Source organism: Anopheles moucheti, chromosome X, assembly GCF_943734755.1.
Source record: "Anopheles moucheti chromosome X, idAnoMoucSN_F20_07, whole genome shotgun sequence".
NCBI lineage: Eukaryota > Metazoa > Arthropoda > Insecta > Diptera > Culicidae > Anopheles > Anopheles moucheti.
The window spans coordinates 5,139,681-5,159,126 of record NC_069142.1 but is presented as its reverse complement, the minus strand read 5'-3'; the positions used below and the strand labels follow the sequence as shown (position 1 = coordinate 5,159,126).

At 48.9% G+C, this 19,446-nt stretch overlaps 1 protein-coding gene across 1 annotated transcript; it reads left to right on the top strand.

The window, feature by feature from the left end:
• The first annotated feature begins 1,085 nt into the window (after nucleotides 1–1,085).
• LOC128306341 (rapamycin-insensitive companion of mTOR) lies at nucleotides 1,086–8,384 on the top strand. The gene is made up of 6 exons (XM_053043808.1): nucleotides 1,086–1,295; nucleotides 1,727–3,825; nucleotides 4,177–4,365; nucleotides 4,452–6,100; nucleotides 6,400–6,494; nucleotides 6,565–8,384. Exons 1-6 carry the CDS (start codon nucleotides 1,244–1,246, stop codon nucleotides 7,995–7,997), a joined length of 5,517 nt encoding a protein of 1,838 aa, XP_052899768.1. The 5' UTR covers nucleotides 1,086–1,243; the 3' UTR covers nucleotides 7,998–8,384.
• The last annotated feature ends 11,062 nt before the right edge of the window (nucleotides 8,385–19,446 follow it).

Sequence of the window (19,446 nt, the reverse complement as noted above, 5' to 3'; positions counted from 1 at the left end):
CCTATACCTTGCTATTCTTATCCATTTACTACCATTACAGTGAAACTTAATCTGTGTTCCTTGTAGACATTACACTAATTTTGCGTTTACTAACTGATGGGCTCACATAAGCAAGAAGCAACGTTCGATTTTAGACCAGCTGGCGCATTTTAAATTGAAATGTTTCACGGCGAAGATGAAACATTTCACGCATGCACATTCGTAATATATTAACGTAAGAAAATGGCTGTGGATTTACACTGCCTTCCTTGTAAAATTAAACGCCTAGAATATGATTTAATATGTAATTAACATAACAATAAGATTATATTCGTTCAACAATTTCTGAGTCGTTTCGCCTCGCAACGCTGTCGAAATGCAGGAGAGAGAAAGTGTTGTACTTGATGCTGTATGTTTGCGTAAAAGTCTATAAAGTACTGTATTATTAGTAAGCGATAGTTTTAAGTAATTTGTGAGTAAGCGCACAAGATTATACCGAGTTTTGCTTGTGACCAAATAACCGAACTTTTGTCGTTGAAGCATTGAGCCAAACAATTATAAACCCAGGCCGTAAATTTGACAGCCTGAACAAAATGAACGTAAACGAACGCTCACCGTTGTAGGGCTCTGCGCAAGCACTTACAAACAAGAAGCAGGCAACGGGAGGAGTCGGGCGCTCGTTTCGCTAGGAAAACATTAGTTACGTGCGTCTATCCGGGGAAAATCGCTTACAAAATTTTGCTTTAAAAAGCATAGACAGAAAATTGAGTTCTGTTCGCCTGGTTGCTGCCGTCGGGGTGACGCCGTGGTGCGCTTCGTGTGTTCTGTTGATTGCCTGTAGGTGTGCCGGGTGCGTGCCTGCGAGTCGGAAAGTGCGTCGCTGTGTGACTGTGCGTGTGCCTCTCATAGTGGATCCTGCGAGATGCGACCGTACGTGAAGGCCAGCTAGGATCAACATTCAACATTCGTGCACAAGAACACAACAACAACAACCATCAGCAGCAACTAGTCGCACCCGCGCGGAACTGCACAACAACGGGTTTGGGTGTGGGGTTCGCAGCAACAGCAAACACCGTCTTACCCCATCAACAAAACAACGTCGTCCATCAGCCTCACCGCGGGACGAAAATAAAACCGAAAACGTCAGACAGTCCCCCCCCCCGGACGTCGACAAGACAGGATTTTTATTGTTGTTTTAGGCGACCCCAGGCGAGGGCAGTGCTGAAGCGGAAACGGAGGAAGTACACACATCAACGCCCACAGAATGGCCATGTCCAGTTGGATGATCCGAAGAAGCTTAAGGCAACGAATCAGCAGTAAGCATTGCAATTAAAAAAAACCCTTTTCCCTTTCATTGTCGCTTCAGAGAAACGGGATACTGTGGTTTGTCACCGTGCTGTCCGTTTGCTAGTGGGTGGAAAGGTCACAACGAACAAACCCTACCAATTCCACCTAGAGGGTCAGTGACCACGCGCAAATAAACAAACCAAAGCGTATCGGTTGTGGATGTTTCAATCGGATACGCGCGCACCACACGATCACACTCCTTTGTTTTGCACATTCACTTCGGGGCGATAAAAATAACAGCCACCTAATTGCAATCTCAATCCCTTCTCATTCATTCTTTCCCGTGTGCAAATAACACACCACTGGGCGAAGCTCTCTCATTTTGGCACACACACGAGTGCCTTACGAATTTACACGTCTCTTCACGTTAATGTATATGTGTTGTTTCTATTTTTTTTAGATCGCCCAGCACCGGAAGATTGTTACCGGCTGGACCCGGACAAAACGTTGCGGGAAAATGCGACCGACATCTACACCGGGCTCTTCTCGCATCACACAACCGTCAACAAGCGGCTCAGCCTGCTGAATGGGCTGGTAAAGCTGATCGATCGGTGGAAGCGTGATGTTGGGCTGGACAATGGTGGTGGGCGCGAGTCGGCGGGCCCACAGTCCGTTCGGACGGTTACGGCGCTGTCGGCCGAACGGGACGCCTGTCTCGGGTACACGGTACAGCAGTGGATATGTTGCGTCGGTCGCAGCCTCGTACATCAGCTGCCACAGATACGGGCGGGAGCATTGCGCGTTTTGCGCCGTCTACTGCTCGCACCGTGTGATATGAGGGAGCTGAATCGGTTGCAGCTGGCCCATCTGGTGTGCCGCAGTCTCGACGTGATGCTGCGCAATGGCGAGGAGCGAATACAGGCGCTGAAGTTGGTGCGAAGGATGCTTGTAGTGGCACCGGACGAACTCCGGCCGGCCATCGTCCGGTGTCTGGTGGCGCTCTGTGAAAATGGTGCAGGAGGATCCGGCCCAGGTGGAGCAGGCAGTGGTCCTGGAGGTGGAGGAGGAGGCGGTGGTGGTCCTGGTGGAGGGGGAGGTGGTGGTGGTGGCCACACAAGTGGATCGGGTGGATCAGGCGAGGATCGGCTGTTGCGCTGCTGTCTTGCAACGCTGTGTGAGATAGGCGTGCTGAACCCGCTGCTGCTGATCGAGTGCGGCGGTGTGGGTGTAATCACACGCAGCGTACTCGAATGTCACAGTCCGCGTATCGCGGAAAGCTTGTGTGGCGTGCTGCTGTATCTGCTGGAGTGGCCACGCACTCGCGACATTGCCGGCGTGCGGTTGGACTGCTTTGCCGCACCGTACTGTGACTTTACGTACCGCGTCGGCATCATGGACCGGTACAAGGATGCGCGGGAACTGCGCTTCACGTGTAGCCGGCTCGCCTTACTGTCCGTGCTGCGGTCTTGGGCCGGCACGATCGAATTCTGCGATCCGCACCGACCGTCCGGGTTACGGGCACTCATCGACATCCTGTACCTGAACCAGCTCGAGATACGGAAAGCCGTGCTGGATCTGCTGTACGAGCTGATTGGGCTGCCCCAGCCCGTTTGGACGGACGAGTACTCGGTGGCGATGTCGGTGGTCGATCCAGCCGAGTACCAGGATGCGTGGCGACTGCACGAAGGTTTCGTAGCCGCGGAAGGTACCGCCATCCTGCCCAGCCTAGCCGGTGCGGTGCCGAACCTGTGCGAAATCCATCTAGCGCTGCTGCTGTACTGTTTCGTCGAGAACGGGCTGCTGAACGCGCTGATCGAGGTAATCATCTCGAGCGATACGTTCATCTCGGTGCGCGCGACGATACTGCTGGCACGCATCACCCATCAGCTGCACTGTTTGCTACCGGCGGAAATATGCGCCCGCACGCCGACCGCTACCCTGCCCATGCTCGTTAGGCACGCAATCGAGGGCAACCATCAGGCACGGGCTGCCATTACCGCGCTGCAGCAGCACCATCTGATGCTGCAGAATCGACCCGCCTCCTGCAGCCTGTACCTCGATTGCATTATCCAGAGCGGGGAGCTTATCAATACGCGCGCCTTCCGCCGTGAGCTGGTGGCACCGACGCAACGTTCCGACCAGCACGGCAATGGGTTTGGGTGGGGTGCACCCGGCACGTTCAAATACGGCACGCTCGATGGGCTAAAGCGGGTCCGCCACGATTCGACCGGTTCGAGCGGTGGCGGGGTCGGTGGCGGTGGTGGTAGCAGTGGCCTTGGAGGACTGTTCGGAAATATGTTCCCTGGTGGGGGCAGCGGGAGTGGTGGCGCTTACGAATGGAACACCGGCAACGAAGGGGGGTTTGTGCGGGATGCAACACGCAGCACCACTGGCCGTACGAGTACGATGACACGCTTCATGGCTACGTCCAAGCGCAACGTGCTGCAGCAGCTGTGGGCCAGCCTTACCGAGGGCGATCGGTTTCTGAAGGAGTCCAACGTGCTCGCCGTCAAGGATGCCAACATGTGGGACTGGGACATTATCATCACGATCCTGCGGGTACGTAACCAGACCACATACGGACATTCGTTTCCAATTAGCGGTTATCGCGGATGTTGATTGTTGATTTTCGCATTATGAAATCAGTTAGTTAGTTAGTCAAAAACAGATATTTGTTTCGCCGAAAAGAAGTAAAGAACTTGCCGCACTTTGCAATTATCTTAACATTGCGTTTAGGAAGAATTTTTGACATAATTACTCAAGAAATTTTTTTTCACTTTTGGTCCAAAGGATTTAAAATTTAAATAGTTTGTTATAACGGCTTTGGTTCCAAGAGATCCAAGACTGCAACAAAGCAGAGCATAAATTAGGACGTTTTAAATAAATTGTTTCTTTCCTCTGTGCTTTTAGTCGGATTTGCTGGGAATGAAGCTTGACGAGCAGAATACACGCTTCGTGCGCCGGATCGTGGACTATTTTAAGCCCAGCAACAACCGCTTCTCGCATCAGGATTTTGCGCATCTCAACAGCAACCGACAGATGCCGTCATACGTAACCGCCGGGTTGGAGTTGATCGATGCGATGCTGCAATCGACGGAGGTAACGTTATTAGCCGTTCAACTTCACAAAAACACACACACACAAGCAATGGCGGTTGAAACATTCTCCAAAAACTCTTTTTACAGCTGGAATATATACGCCTCCTTACGGATCTGTTCACCGACATCAGCCGGCAGCTGTTGGCAATCCATGCGAAGAAATCGGCCCACGAATGTTTGTTCAGCCCGCTGCATATGACCGGTACGATGTGTCAGCATTACTTCCTGTTTATCGGGCGCATGTGTCGGACGGAGGGTGGCCTCGAGATACTGCGGAACACGGACGTGTTCAAGGAGCTGTCGACGATCGTGCTGAAGACGAACCATCTCTGCTACGTTAAGCTGATCGTGTCCGGTTTGGACTACAGTCTCGAGGCGGAACCGCGCGTAATACTGGCGAAGGCATTGCTGCGTCACCCGTCACCGAAGGCCCGGCTGTACGCAACGCAGATGCTGCGCGTGCTGCTCCGCGCCCGGTTGCCGAACTTTGAGGTGTGGGGCATACAGCTGATGCTGAAGCTGGTCACGGCCATGCTGGGCGATGGGCAGGCACGTTGCGTACAGATGGCTGCACTCGATCTGCTGGAGGAGGCGTGCTACGAGCGGACGTACCTGGAGGAGCTGGCCCACTCCTGGCCACGGCTCGATCGGCTCGGTCCACGCGGGAAGATGGTAATGATGCGGTTCTACTCGATACCGCGCGGCATCAACCATCCCGAGGCACGCACCGTGCAGGAGCTGGAGCAGTGGGTCACGGTGTACAACGAGCAGTACGTGCTGCTGGTCGAGTCGGACACACACGCCCATCTTACGCAGCACATCCGCACCGAGGACGGTACGTACAGCCGGCGGCATGTGGCGAATGGTGCACCGGGCGAGAGTACGGCCGCCGGTGCACCGAATCTAGCACCGCACCTGTACGGCCAGCTCGTCCAAACGAGCAAAGGGTTCTCGCAGCTGCTAAGCCACGGACGGCTGCTGGAGCTCGCCGAACGTCTGCGTGTCGGCCAGTGCAACAACGAGCAGGACTGTCTGCGATTGAAGGCGGCACTGTGGGCGCTCTGTCATACCTGCACGAACAAGGAAGCGATTGAGTACGTGAACGAACATCTGCCGTGGTTGCTGCCCCACCTTGTACAGCTCGTACGGACCGCGGACGTCTACTCAATACGGGCGACCGCACTCGGTGGCCTTTGTTTGGTGGCCAGCACTGCCCAGGGCGCCGATGCGCTGCGTACGATGGGCTGGGTGGCGGTACGGCACGATCGCAACACACACTGGCCGGTGAATGAACCCGGCTGCTGGGAGACGGCCGTCCCGGCGGCGTCCTCCGCCAGCACGAACGAAAGCGATGGCGAAGGGCCGGGACGGCGGCGACACAGCTTTGCGTCGACCGAGGACGAAAGCACCGCCAACAGTGTGTCCTTCCTTGCGTCTTCCTGTCTCGCTTCGGCGACCGGTGATCTCTCACCCATACCGAGCACGTCGCATCCGGGTAGCGTGGAGCGGGAGGTTATCAGTGGCCGTAAACAGCACCGACATCTGTTTCACGTGCGGCGCCCACTGCTCTCCAGCTCGTCCGCGGACATGACCGACGCGGAAGATGTGCCGATGCAGCTGGACACCAGTGAGCGTTTGTTTCCCTTCTTCCGAACGTCCACGGTTACCGATCCGGTCGAGTACGGTGGAAAGATCCGAAGCCTCGATCGGAAGTATCATCGACTCAGCCTGCAGCAGTAAGTTGTGTTGGGGACGGGAAATTACACAGGGTTATGCTTGAAGGCTTCTTTTCGAAAAACCGTTTTAGTAGTTTCCCTGATTATTAGATTCAATCCACTTTAGATTATAAATTTGGATTCATTCATTCGATTTAAAGATTCGTTCTGTTTCATAAATGAAAATCAGATTCACCAGAATACACCAATTTATTTGGTTATTGATTTTAGTATGCCTTTTCTTCACATAGATTTTTCTTTTTATTTAATTTTTGTTTTTGTTAGAAGTGCCTAATTAAGATGTTGTTACTGTATTTTAGCTACTCCTTGAGCGAAGACGGCCATTACTCGAGCGTTAAGGCAAAACCGTCCTTTTTTCCTACCCCATCAAACACACAGGGTCCCTGCTTTATCGGTGAGTAGTATCAAATTGCCACAAATGAGAGAACTCGTTAAAACTAAAGCCCTTTGTCTTGTTGTTACAGGTATTTGCTTCCCGCAGGACATAATGGAACTGTTTCCAGAACTGGAAATGAGGCGCCCGCTAACGCTCGGTTCGCTCGTACAGCTGGACCGTAGCAAAATGCGATCGAAAGATGCGGGAAGATCGATGAAGGTGATGAAGCTACGGGTGAAGACCGGACTGGACGCGGACGAAGGCTACACGGTTGATTACGAGCAGGAGATGAAGATGGGTAGTGGACCACCGAACGTCCCAACCGTCACGGAGCGCCCCAGCTCATCCGCTTCCTCAACGCAGGACGACACGGAACAGAATGATGGCCGGCATCAGGCGTGGTCGTACGAAAATCACAATCGCTCACAGTGCGTGCGTTGCTGCCGAAGCAGGCGGGCGGAGGAGCGGTGGAATCCAGCCGACCTGGACGACACCAATCGGCCGGTGCTGGAGGAAGCGATCGCGAACAATGTACTGCGACACGTGCAGCGCATGGCGAACCCGGTCTGGAGCAAGCAGTCCCGCAGCGTCCTGCTCGACATCAAACAGTCCCACCCGGCTGTGTTCCAGGATGTGTGCCTTTACTCGGAAGTGTGCCGTCTGCTTGGTTGCAACACGTACCGACTCGGTTCGCGCCGCTTTCTGCAGGAGCTGTTTCTCGATCTCGACTTTTTAGGTCCGTGTAAGGTGACCACACCGGTGGAGGTACCACCGGGCGTGGAGACACCGAATGTGTCCGCTGCTACCACCTCCAAAGCGCTACACACACCGCTACAAATCCAAACGCATAATCTCCCACCGTTGAGTACGGTACCGAACACGAAGAGTCCGCTGCCGGGTGGGTTGAGTGCGTTTCTGCTGCGCTCACCACCGTTGGCCAGCGTGTACGAGGCGAGTGTGGAAAATTTGGACGAAATGTCCACAACGCCGAAACAGCGCGACACGGCACGGCTGGCACAGCAGCAATCTTTTCCACCGACCGTGCGCGATCCACCGCGACAGCAAACGGTCAGCGACGATGAATCGATGACGGTACGGTTGCGTGATCCGCTCGCCACATCCACGATGCCACCACCCTCCATCGCTCACCACCGTCCCCGATCGATCGGTGCGCAGAGTGGTACCGCGGCGGTGGAATCTTCCCGACCCCGCTTCAATACGCTCGAGCTAGATTTGAGCTGTTCGCGCAACAAATTCCCGATACGGGATCGCAACAAGCTAGATTACTCACCGACAACGCCACCGGTCGCGTACGGTACCGGGCCGGGCAGCGGATACACCCTGCCACTGTCCGCCAGCAGCTCGTCGGCATCGTTCATCAGCACCGGCAGTGTGTCCGCCGTTACCAGCCCAACCCAGGGCCTGCCGGGTGCGTCGGCCACCTTCGGCAATCTGTTCTGCGAGCAACGGTTACGGCTAAAGTCGTCCAAATCGGAAGCCACCCTTACGAAGAACAAGTAGCAGCAGCCCGTACCGTATTGTCCCGTCTAGTCAGGAAAGCTGTGGACAGCCCGATGGAGACACTTGATTCGTTTGATTAGTTGTTTATATACATATATATATATGTGTGTGTATGTGTGTTTTATTTTTAAAGTCATATGTTATCGTATATACCAATGGCCAATGGGAAACTAGGTGTGGAGCTGTAGCAATCCAAAGTTACGTTAATCTGTTCCTAACAATGCAAATCCCTGCAAATCATACGCTAGATACACTGCGATACGTTAGTTCTTTATTTTTATGACTTATTTGTATTTAAAAGTAGAAGAAGAAGAAAAAAAACGAGGCAGTAAACACACAGAAACAAACAAACCAATACTTAGCTTGAGGATAGGCGGGGATACATCATTCGGACCGTTCATATATAATGGTAGTCTTTAAAACACAAAGACAACCAGTTTCGTGATACAAGCTCGGCCGAGATGATTCCCCCGTTAATCTAGGCAGACCAAACTTCCGTGTGGTCGCAAACACTCGCGAATTGTATTATACTTAGTGGCGTAAGTTTAGATAGGAGTAAACAATTTGAGGCAGCGGTTTGTTTCTTATTAGCCCTTTTCGTTTTGACGCTAGATTTCCTTCGAGATCGTACCGGATATCCAACATGTCAACTGTGCATCACGTTTACTAGCTATATTTGTGACCCGGGTTTTTTTTTTGGGTTTGGAAACTACGGGACAAAATATTCCGGGTCGTTGGCAATGTATATTTCGGATAGATTGGTTGTTTTTGTGTTTATTATTAGTTTTAACACCTGTTTTATTCACGTACGAATTTGGATGCACTATTAAAAGGTAGGGGAGGGGCACGTTGAGCCAGGAATAAGCACGACAAACGCTAAGGGCACAACGGGTGGTAGAGAAAATCGTACTGTACGGTAGTGGACGAGCTTCACGTACCAACGCCCTGGAACAGTTCCAAGAAACATAATAATATCTTTGGTTTCTTCTTTTTACCGGCGATACATTTTACATGCACCAAGGAGGTTTATTAGCGTATAAATAAATCAATACGAAATTTAATTTGCATGCGCATTGCGAAACAATACAGCTCGGGAACGGTGTTATCACGTTGACTGCCGTTTTCTTTCTCGCATGTTATGTTTATAATTACCATACTGATTTATATAGAATTCCAACACTGGTAAAGACCTGATCGTGATCGTCGTATCTATTTTGACGTGATGTCCATAGGGTGCTCATCAGGGAAACAGACATCAGAGGAAACCGTTTGCCCATCCAGTTTGTTCTTCCAATGTATCTGAGTTGGTTGTTTTTAATTTTTTATTTAGTTGCTTAATATCTTCTGAAAAACTCTACTCAGCTGTTTGGCTCTTCAAGAAGAGATTCTTCTTGTTCCTAGATACCTTGTAATCTAATAACCTAATTCTAATAACCTCGTAACTATAAATTTAATGATGTGATGTACTAGAGATGGTAAACTTGAAGAATGACTAGATTTTGGAAACGTTCCATGAGTACATCACAGCTTTCTTCAATGTCGCTACTGAGCTCCAGAACTCCACGGTTCTTCTGCTTATGTCCTCCTAACACGTCGGTGTCCTAACAGTGCAATGTCTAGCTGGAAGTTGATGATTTTGAAGTAAAAAATAACTAATTATGAAGAGTCTTGAAGTCTATGCACGATTCTGCTGAGTAATCTAGCTGCGTAACTGTTTGGATCTCCAAGAACTCTTGTTGTACTTGGATAACTTTAACGTTAACGCCATTTACAGTTGAGCACGATCTGTAGAAGGTATATATCTCGGTGTATAGTTGCGTATGGTGGACATGTGCCTTATAGTGTTCAGTTGGTCTATGGCGATTCTTCCTATATCTTGGCCTGATAAGCATAAAGTCGTCGTATAGTACTTAGAGATCCCCGCTTTGTTGATAGATCTTGGAATCGCTGCCAGCAAAACAAGCAGAGCTGTAACAAAAAGCATTTTTAATTATGTATGCACCCTTTTTTGTGTATTGAGACTTCACTCGAGGACAGTAACGGATGATGGAATCGTAAGAGGGTTGTTGTGTGAACTACACAGAACTATGCATGTTGCAGCCAGAGCCCGCAATATATTCGGTGAGAATGACTTTATTAGCGAGAGTTGAGGAAACCAACAAAAGCAAATGCCCATCGTGTGGCCCATCAATGGGTTTTGAAGGTCGGAAGCACACCGGCAATTCAAAACGCCGCAAGCGGTCCTACTAATTGGCGCTGATCCACCGACCCACCGGATAAACTGATCAACCCAAAGTTCCCGGCTAGTGCGGGAATGGGTAGATAGAGGGCGTTGCCCGTTTGGTAAATGATCGCATTTATCATGCAATCTGCCGTGCGCTAGTTGGGATCCTTTTCTACCTGTCCACAGTCCGGGAATCCTTGTCGGACGATGTAGATGTAGCGGCACCGGAATGATTAATTGATGGCGCTCCGTTAGGCGGCGGTTGATCAGGAGTTCCCGTTTTTTTCTATTAGGAAGAGGTGGAGTTACTTATCATCGATGCGTTCCGGGTGGCTTCCGGATGATCAGCCACTGTCAGATGGAGCTTCCAGTTTAGTCATCGCAGTAGCATCGTGTTGGTGGATTTAGACCAAATTCCAAGTCACAATAGAACTCGGTTTCGGAGTGCTTCAAACACCCGATTAACGATGTGTGTATGTCCGACGACGGTACGACAGTTTTTCCGTCCCGCTGGTAATAGCTTTTCGCTGTCGCTGCACCAACATTACACCGCACTCCATCGACGCCCGGGCGCCCGTAAATTTATGCCATTTAAAATAATTAATGCGATTAAATGCAGCCTCTCCGCGGTGGGGTACACAGGTTACGGTCTCGGCCGCGCAGAAGCAACGCGCGGAACTAACAGATAACCGTCCCGGAGCAACACCGAAACCAAAACCCCAAAACGGCACAGAGAGAGAGAGAGAGAGAGAGAGCCCCCGTCATGGACGGAGGCTCCGAACGAAAGACCACTAACCGCAGCATGATAGATTAGGGGATGCATCGGTGAGATTAGCAGCGCGCACTGGAATGGTGGAAGTTGTGTATGAAACAACAACGAAAAAAATAGTGTAGAATAATAAGAACGGTCCGGTCGGCACATCATGCCAACTTCCACACCGTCCAGCGCTGCGAAATTGGTGTCCCGATACCGTACTACCACCGCCACCATCAGCGGAAGACGGATGAGAGCGTGAGCGCCCGGGATTCAAATGCATTTTGAATGTTTTCTGCCAAGCTGAGCTGCATTTATTCGACCGATAAAATGTTAACCCCCATTATCAGGTTTAAAAAAACACAAAGAGCACAGCGTTAAAGACGCGCCTATCGCGGGCCGCTGCCGGTTTGTCTTTTTGCCGGTCTGGTGGATATTAATCAGTCGACGAACTTGCGGACGGGGCACTGTTTCTCGTGCACCGTGTCTTCGCATCACATCTGTCGTTGGTGCAGCAGCAGTTGTTGTCAGCTTTTGCTAAAAGTTCTTACACGTCGGTGACCCTGTGTGAACGTATCATCTGGATCGTTGAGGAAATTCCTAGATAGAAATAGGTACACGAGGAACTCTGGCTATAAAAGTTATTACCGACCATCGAAGTACAGGATGTAAATGAAAACGAACTCTTGGTGATGAACTCGTAGGTGTATGTAGGGCGTCGTATTTGTTACAGCCTCGGTAACCTAACAGCAGAATAATTCCAAATCGACATCGTTATTGAGGAGTCTCCGAGGTCTTTCCTGAACTCTTTAGGCACGTCATACAAACCAGAGACACATTTTTCTACCCAGCGTTCAACAAATACACGGGACCACACCTGGAATCCACACGTTAACGATCGGTGGTGACATTTGACCCAATGCTTAACACAAAACCCATTACGGCGATTGTAAATGGCAAGGTGAATGGGAAGATTGGTGACAATTCAACCGTACCGCGTCCAAACGTCAAATGTCCTCGGACTGGGGCGTACGAGTGGGTATTTGTCATCGGTTCCGTGTCAGGTGCTACTCGTAACGCATCCACCCGCTATTCATCACTCACAGCGTTATCTGCGATCGAACTGTCGGTTAGCTTTCTTTTCCCTTTTTTTGTTCAGCTCTCCATCCTTGCTAGCTCACCATTCTTCCGTAATTGTTGTGGGTTTATCTTTTACAGCTTCGTTCGAGGATGTTTGTGCGCGCTCATGCGGTGTTTTGGGTTATTCTTTTAGGCTTCCTTCTAATTTGGTCCCTTTTTTTCTATGTTTGGCTGTTCCTTAAATGGGACAATTTAAGGACGGTGTTGACGTTTCGTTCGGCTACTTCTCTTGGGTACCTAATCGACACCTGTACGCGAAAACGCGCAGGACGTTTTATTAGGAAGACGAGATAGCTTGTGTGATGTGAGTGAGGAATACTTCTTATTGAATCTCAAAATCCCCAACGTTCCAACAATTAATAGGTAGAGGTATTATGCTCTTACCTTAACATGCTCCATGAGCAACATACTCTTGTGGAGATAACCTATTTGAATGTTTCAAAAATAATCTGCCATGTAAAGTCACTCCATGTTTCACTAGTCTTATAATACTAATCTTATATATTAAGTTATCAAGTTTATACATAGTTTATATTAAGAGTTTCGTATCCGTTGCCTGAATATGAGTGTATCCTCATGGCAATCAAAGAATTTCATCAGTCCCTTACATTCTTGTGCATTTGGCCATTTGGTCTGGCACTGTGAGATCTCAAAAACTCATAGCAGGAGTTTAGAGTCAACTTCATCAGAAGTTTTCGTTGCCTTTGAGCCCTTTTGCAAAGTTTATGAGTGAGCAATCCGGAAAGCCGTACTTGGAGTAAATTGTTTACTGAGCACAATCGTCTAATGTCGCTAAAAATTCCCTGCCCTGTCCAGGGAAACAAAGCACAACACCCGAACGCACCGCCATGCACGTCACGTTCGGCATCCGTACCGTAGCGTGGCGACATCTAATTTATTGCCAATTTAATACGTATTTTATGGAGCCATAGAGATAGCGTTAAGTATTCATTTACATTAGCATTATCACCCAGCGTTTCGGGGGCTTTGCTCGATCGCCGGTGTGTGTTTATATGCGTTTCCGTCTGGCTGATGCATCCTTGCTGCATAGTGTGCCATCTAACCATAATACCAACGAATCAACGAACAGGTCAACAATCGGGCAGATCTTTTCCCACTTTGGGACCGTTTATTTGGAATGTCTCACAAGCTAAATAAAAAAAAAGAAACGAAATGTGCAATTTTGAGCGTAATCGTTTGATGGGAACAGAGCACACGGCGCAGGTGATCGCTTGTTTCTTTATCGCTTAATTTGTGAATACAAGCATTAAGAGGTGCCGACATGGACACACGCGGTGGGGAACGGTCACGCACTCAGTAGTATGACGTATTTTTGATCCATCGCTGGTGAAAGTAAACCGCGAACTCCCTAATGCAGTGGCGGGTTTAGCTCATTAGAGGCCCTGAGCGGAGTTGGAGGTTCTGATAGTTTGAGAGCAGTGGAGTTATTATTGTATGTAATGCATAGAACCGATATCGGACGGACATACGCCAACTGTCCAGAACCTTTGTACAGTCTGCCTAGAAGTTAATTATTAGTCTTAATTGTTTTTGGCCGTTTGTTTTAACCTACAGGGTTTAAGGACTTAGAATCACTAAGGATTTGAACTTCATCTTTGAGATTCTGAAAAAAAGAATCATGACTTAGCTCGGGAAATAGAACTCATGACTTAGCTCGGGACCTCATCGGCTCAGGACTCCATTCATCCGCTTAGTTTGCTAACCGTTAAAACTGTCTCTAATGTACTAGCGCAAAGTTAAACAGAGTGTCGCACTACTATAGTAGTAGATCTCTAATCTGAAGCATCTCTTCTTGGAGGTAACGACTTGCTAGGTCATGACCGCCAGTTCTGGCGTATTAGATAGCCCGGATAGTAAATCCTTTGCTACGGGGGATTGGTCCGGATGGGATTTTGGACCAGTCCTATCATGTGAAGACTGGCGCCGTTACCAATACAACACTGGCCGCTCATTATCTGAAGCATCATAAGATGCAATATTGAGATAGTTAGTCTATAATGATACAAATCTACAACCGCTTAATAGCAATCGTTTTATTAGCCGTCCGGTGCAACTGGTTCAAAACGAACCCATTCCTAGCCGTACGCAAACCCGATTGACGAATGAATTACGCCCATTATAGTGTAACGCGATATTAAATGACATTTATGACCCTTTTTTTTCTATCGTCCAATCTCTGGTTTCATGAGGCTCGTTAAAACGCTTTCATAGGTGTGTAAATTTTGTTTTACAGTACCAGCGCCCGGCGGTCAATGCTGCAAGTACCACCGCAACCCATTCCACAGATACATTTTGCACCTCGTTAATGCAGCGCAAATATTCCATAAACGGTTGGCTAATGGGATAGTTTTCTTTTTATTATAACTCCACTCATTTATCGTGCCTTTCAATCGCCTCGGGCGTCATAAAACTCGGACAACTGCACCGGGGACCAGTTTTTGGGACGATAATGCAATGGTGGGGTCTGGACGAAGAAGATGACAATGTGTGTTACAGCGTACATCACTAGCGTTTGCAAGTGGGTGCATAAAGTAACCTTATCAGTTGCCATATAATAACTTCTTCACGAAGAAGACTATTACGAGAGAATTGCTGCGAAAGACTACTTCTTCTTTAATAGGTCTATCATAGAAGTGATCTCGAACACCTGCGAATCACAAAGTGGTTCTCGGTGTCTAATCACTTCATATTTGGTAGGCATCTCTGAAGTTTTATGGCTGAGATCTCGAACTCTGCAAAACCCGCTCGGTTTGAGTTGTATCGCCTGAAGTTGCAGAGCATAAAGCGAGATCCTCTTGATCTTCTATTCGGATTCTTTTAGAGATTCCAGATGATATGAATCTTTGAGCATTATTTTGTTACAGACTATCAATTAAACCATCTCCCGGTGATGGTGATACACCAAAATCATTCGATTTGTCAGATACAGCCTTAAAGACTTCAAATATTACCCAATATTTAAATGACTTCAGTACCAACCGTTACACCGTTACAGGGGAAAATATCTGAAGATGTATCATCTTCATTAACAACAACACTTCTGAGCTACTGAAAGGGCTACACCGATTGTGTTGGTTTTGAAGTTGTGACAACATCACCTCATCTGGCGCTGCGTAACACGATAAAATAAAGTTCTTAATGTTGTTGCTTCCCTCGCACACGATTGCCCGAGATCGTTATACTTATGGGCCACTTTACGGGTACTTCACGTCACCCGGCTGCACATTCGCGTCCCATTCTCCTTCCCTCGCGAACACCGCAGCATCCATGTCGGGAATTTTGAAATCCCCAGCGCCTTTTGGGTGCAGTGGATAAACTCTTGCATCGTATGCACTCGTACGGCATGCCCGGGCCCCCGGGGACATCCATCAAGGAAATTCCACACGCGCGACACCGCGACGTCTTCACGCGTATCGGTGTACGCTCAAGTACCAGACCGCGCGAGATTGTGCATCGCAACGGGGTCACATTAGCCTAATAGGACCCTGTCGTCGCGGTTATGCGTGTCGCTTCCTCAGGGGTCCCGCTTGTCAACCGAATTGTCAACTGCACTCAATTACACCCTTTATTTAGAGTGTTTCTTCTCTGGTCCTTCTGCTCTCTCCCTTCGTCAGCGTTCGGTACATCACCACACCAACCCTTAAAGGGCCAGCGCAAGCTGTACGGCACTGCCACAACGGTAAGGGTGCTAAGTGGAAAAAGATGTCCCACTTGGGTTCGGTGCATTTTTCGTTAACCATTTTATAGACTTCCGATTCGTGTACTGCGTGCGTCCGGATTTCCGAAGTCAGACGTTGGTAATCACACCGGAAGCCGGTTTGCCTTTCCCCTCGAACAAACCCTGCTTACGAACAACTGGCTACGCATGCGGCGTATCTACATGTGTAATTGGGGTTTTTTTCCTTCCATTGCTGCTTACACCAATGTATTTAAAAAGGACACAATATGCCTTTGTAAGAAATTGCCACCATTTCCCAGACCGTTCCCATTACGCCGGGATGATCCGGTGCGAACGTCACTTTATGAGTCCTGCGGGAAATCAGGAAACGTATTTTAAAAATTAATTTCAACGACTTCGGGGTGCCCGAATCGACAAACAAGGGGATGCGTGGTAAAAAGGCAACCATGACATGAAATCCCAGAAATGGGCCGGAGGCTGTGCAATGCCACGGGTATGATGCGTAGCGTCACGTGTGCTGCGTGGGACTTGAGATTAGCTCGACTGTTGTTTTTTTTAGTTGTTTGTTGGAAGATAAATCGATTGGATGCCTAACCATTCGAAGTGGATGAAGATCTCAGTTTCAATGTACTTGCTCTTTATTTAAGATATTGTGTCAATTGCAGTTTGGATGCTCAAGTTATCTAATTCTCAGAGAATATACACCGCTATACAGTCGCCAGTGAGTTCTCGGATACCTAAAATTGAACAAATATTATGGAACTAAACAACTTCAAGACACAGCAAGTGTTAGACGAGCCAAATTTCAAGGATTTCTCTGCTTCTCAGCTTTCTGAGACATTCCGAGTATCAATTATAAAATTATAACAGGGATATAGATTTAGATGTTCTGGAATCTCAAGGTTTCTGTGACATTTCGCAATATTTTCAGCTCAGTATTCCAACAAAGTAATGAAGTTATAAATCAAATAATACACTCATTCCACAAAATTTCATGCGAAAACATATATCTTCGATAACTTGATAATTGGTGCTCAGAATTTCTCAAAAACTTTAGAACCTGAGAAAACCTTGAAGTCTGACTCGTCTAATACTAGCTCAAAGTGTCTGGTTTCATAAACTTTGCCCAATTTTGAGTATCCAAGAACTTTTATCGAAATCTTTCACGTTGCAAAATCTTACGAGTCGTGGGCCTTCTATAAGTAACTCCAAAACACGTAACAGATAAGATATTTGGTTGGAACTGTAGACAATAAAATTTTCGTAGATAAACATCACGTCCCGGTATTGTGCACGATAGAATATGGTTCAACAACCATCCTACAAACAGATTGAAAATCATTGTGGATGACTACCAGCGGGACCTACATTCCGTACCAAAGCCCTCGTTGCTATTTGTCCATTTGCAATGATTTCCCTAAATCCGGCACTGGTCCACCATTTGTCGCAAGGCTACGCTTCGTTGGCGCGGAAAATTGTATTACCCGAGTCTTCTCTCGCTCTTTGGCCGGGAGTGCCTTCTCTGTGTCCTTGTTATCCTTCTGTTGTTTCCCTTCTTTTTTTTTGGTTGTTGATGTCTCATTTATATCAAACACACCGAGCCGGTAATCCCAGGATTCCGGATCCCAAAATCCACCTGATCCGTCTCGGTACACGTCGCCGGGAAAGGGGGAAGGTAACAAATGACTTTGCGCTTCACCGCACACGGCCCGACGTCGTTGCTCCGTAGGAAAGGGCTGGGTGAAGCAATGGCAAGAAAGGCAGTGAGGTAATCTAGTAGGATGACTTCCCGAGCGAGGATGAAGTACGCAGAACCCCACGAGCGGATAGGATAATGGACATAAAAAAGAGTACTTTGAGTGTAAAATATTGCAAAATAAGACACCGGGGCCGCACGTGACTTGGGCAAACGCGCGAAGGGCAGCGGGGGTTGTGGGTATTCCCGGTCGGGGATGTTGATACAAGTGAACCGTTAAAAGTCAAATGAAAATTACATTTCCACTTGAAGCAGACGCTTCCTACGACCTTCGCGCAGGTACCACCCCCCCGGTCTGTTGCTAGAGCGCCGCAACTCAACCCAAAGTTGCCTGGCGGCACACTAATTGGAACGGGTTAATGGTGACGATACTGCCGAACCTGGTGTCTTTACATAAATCTTCCGAAATGAACGAAGAGTTATCGTTTTGCCACACGGCGGAAAGGGTTAATTGAGAGCCATGAAGAGGATTTCAGCCGGCGTTCGAGTGAAAATAATTACATTCAAAGGTTAAGAGCAACGCTTAGGGGTGTCAAAGCAAGGGTTCCATGTTGGAACTCCCACACCGAATGGACAAATTGTTGTGCGGGTGATGCACTGAGCAATACGCAGGGGTCTGTATGGGCAACATATACCCAGCTGCAATCTTAACGTCTTACGATCAAATAGATATCATTCCTGTTTTTATGATCCCAGCTTATCCATAACCTCAAACAGCGTTGGACGCTAATCGCCCACATGGTCAAGCATTTCGTTTTTATTCTCCACTGCAAGAGATTCAACGCCACATGTCCGTGTGCGTTCCCCGTGCGGTTCGCCACATTTTCCTTTGCCATTTTCGCAACGGATCAGTTGACATGCGAATAATTAACATCAACCTCATCACCTTCTCGTGACCGTCGCCGCGGTCAGGTGGTTTTTGATAGTGGGTGCAACGCGCAGAGGGATTGATTTGCGCGAATGTGCCATACACGCACTCCAGCGCGCATGCATTCGGTTACGCTATGAAGACGCGAGATGCATCCTCCTGGTGGCACTCGCATTGCATGGAAAAGCGGCACAGGCGGCTAGGGACGCCAGGAGGAAGCAATAAACAAATATAAGACACAAGAGATGTTGAGATACGAAGCGAAGGAAACAAAACTTGGCCAGAACGGCTGCAAACTGTTTGTTGTGGGAACGCGGAAAAGGCAAGGCCGCCTGTTGCGCCTGTTGTTGCGTGCCCTCCCGACTCCCAATGCGCCGTCAGCAAGGATGGGAAGGCGAACGACATGCGACGGATATGTTTAAGGTACGCGCGGTACAGCTGCGCTCGCACGGTTGTGTAGACCGCTGTGTGGCGTCCGCTAGCATAAGGACACATTCAGCGGAGTACTGTTTGGAACTCCGCCCGATCTACCTCGGGCTCGTCCATGCCCGATAAGATACCACCTCACCCACGGTATCGGTATCAGGTTACGTCCATGTCGCTATCTCGTCCCCAAGACTAATCCCGTCACCCTCGGGAAGTTCCCGAAACGTCAACCAAACCGGAAGAAAGCGATGGTGGTCCGCGGGTGGTTGCGGTGCGTAGGCAACCGGACGCTGAATATATATGATTATAAAAATGCATCCACAGCACAGTTTGTGGTCTTCGTTAATTAACCAAAACTCACCCGTACCCGTACCTGTAGCCCCACAAAACCGCTGGAATAACGTCACACACCGGGCGAGAGAATACCGAAGCGTTGGTTGTCCATCCGCAAACCACGGAGACCAGTTCGCAATCAGCCGTTGGCCTCTTTGCACCGATCGCTCCAAAACCTTCCACTCCGTCGGCACCATCTGGCTCGCAAGCCTGTGTGTCTGTAACGTTTGATTGGCACACGATTCCTA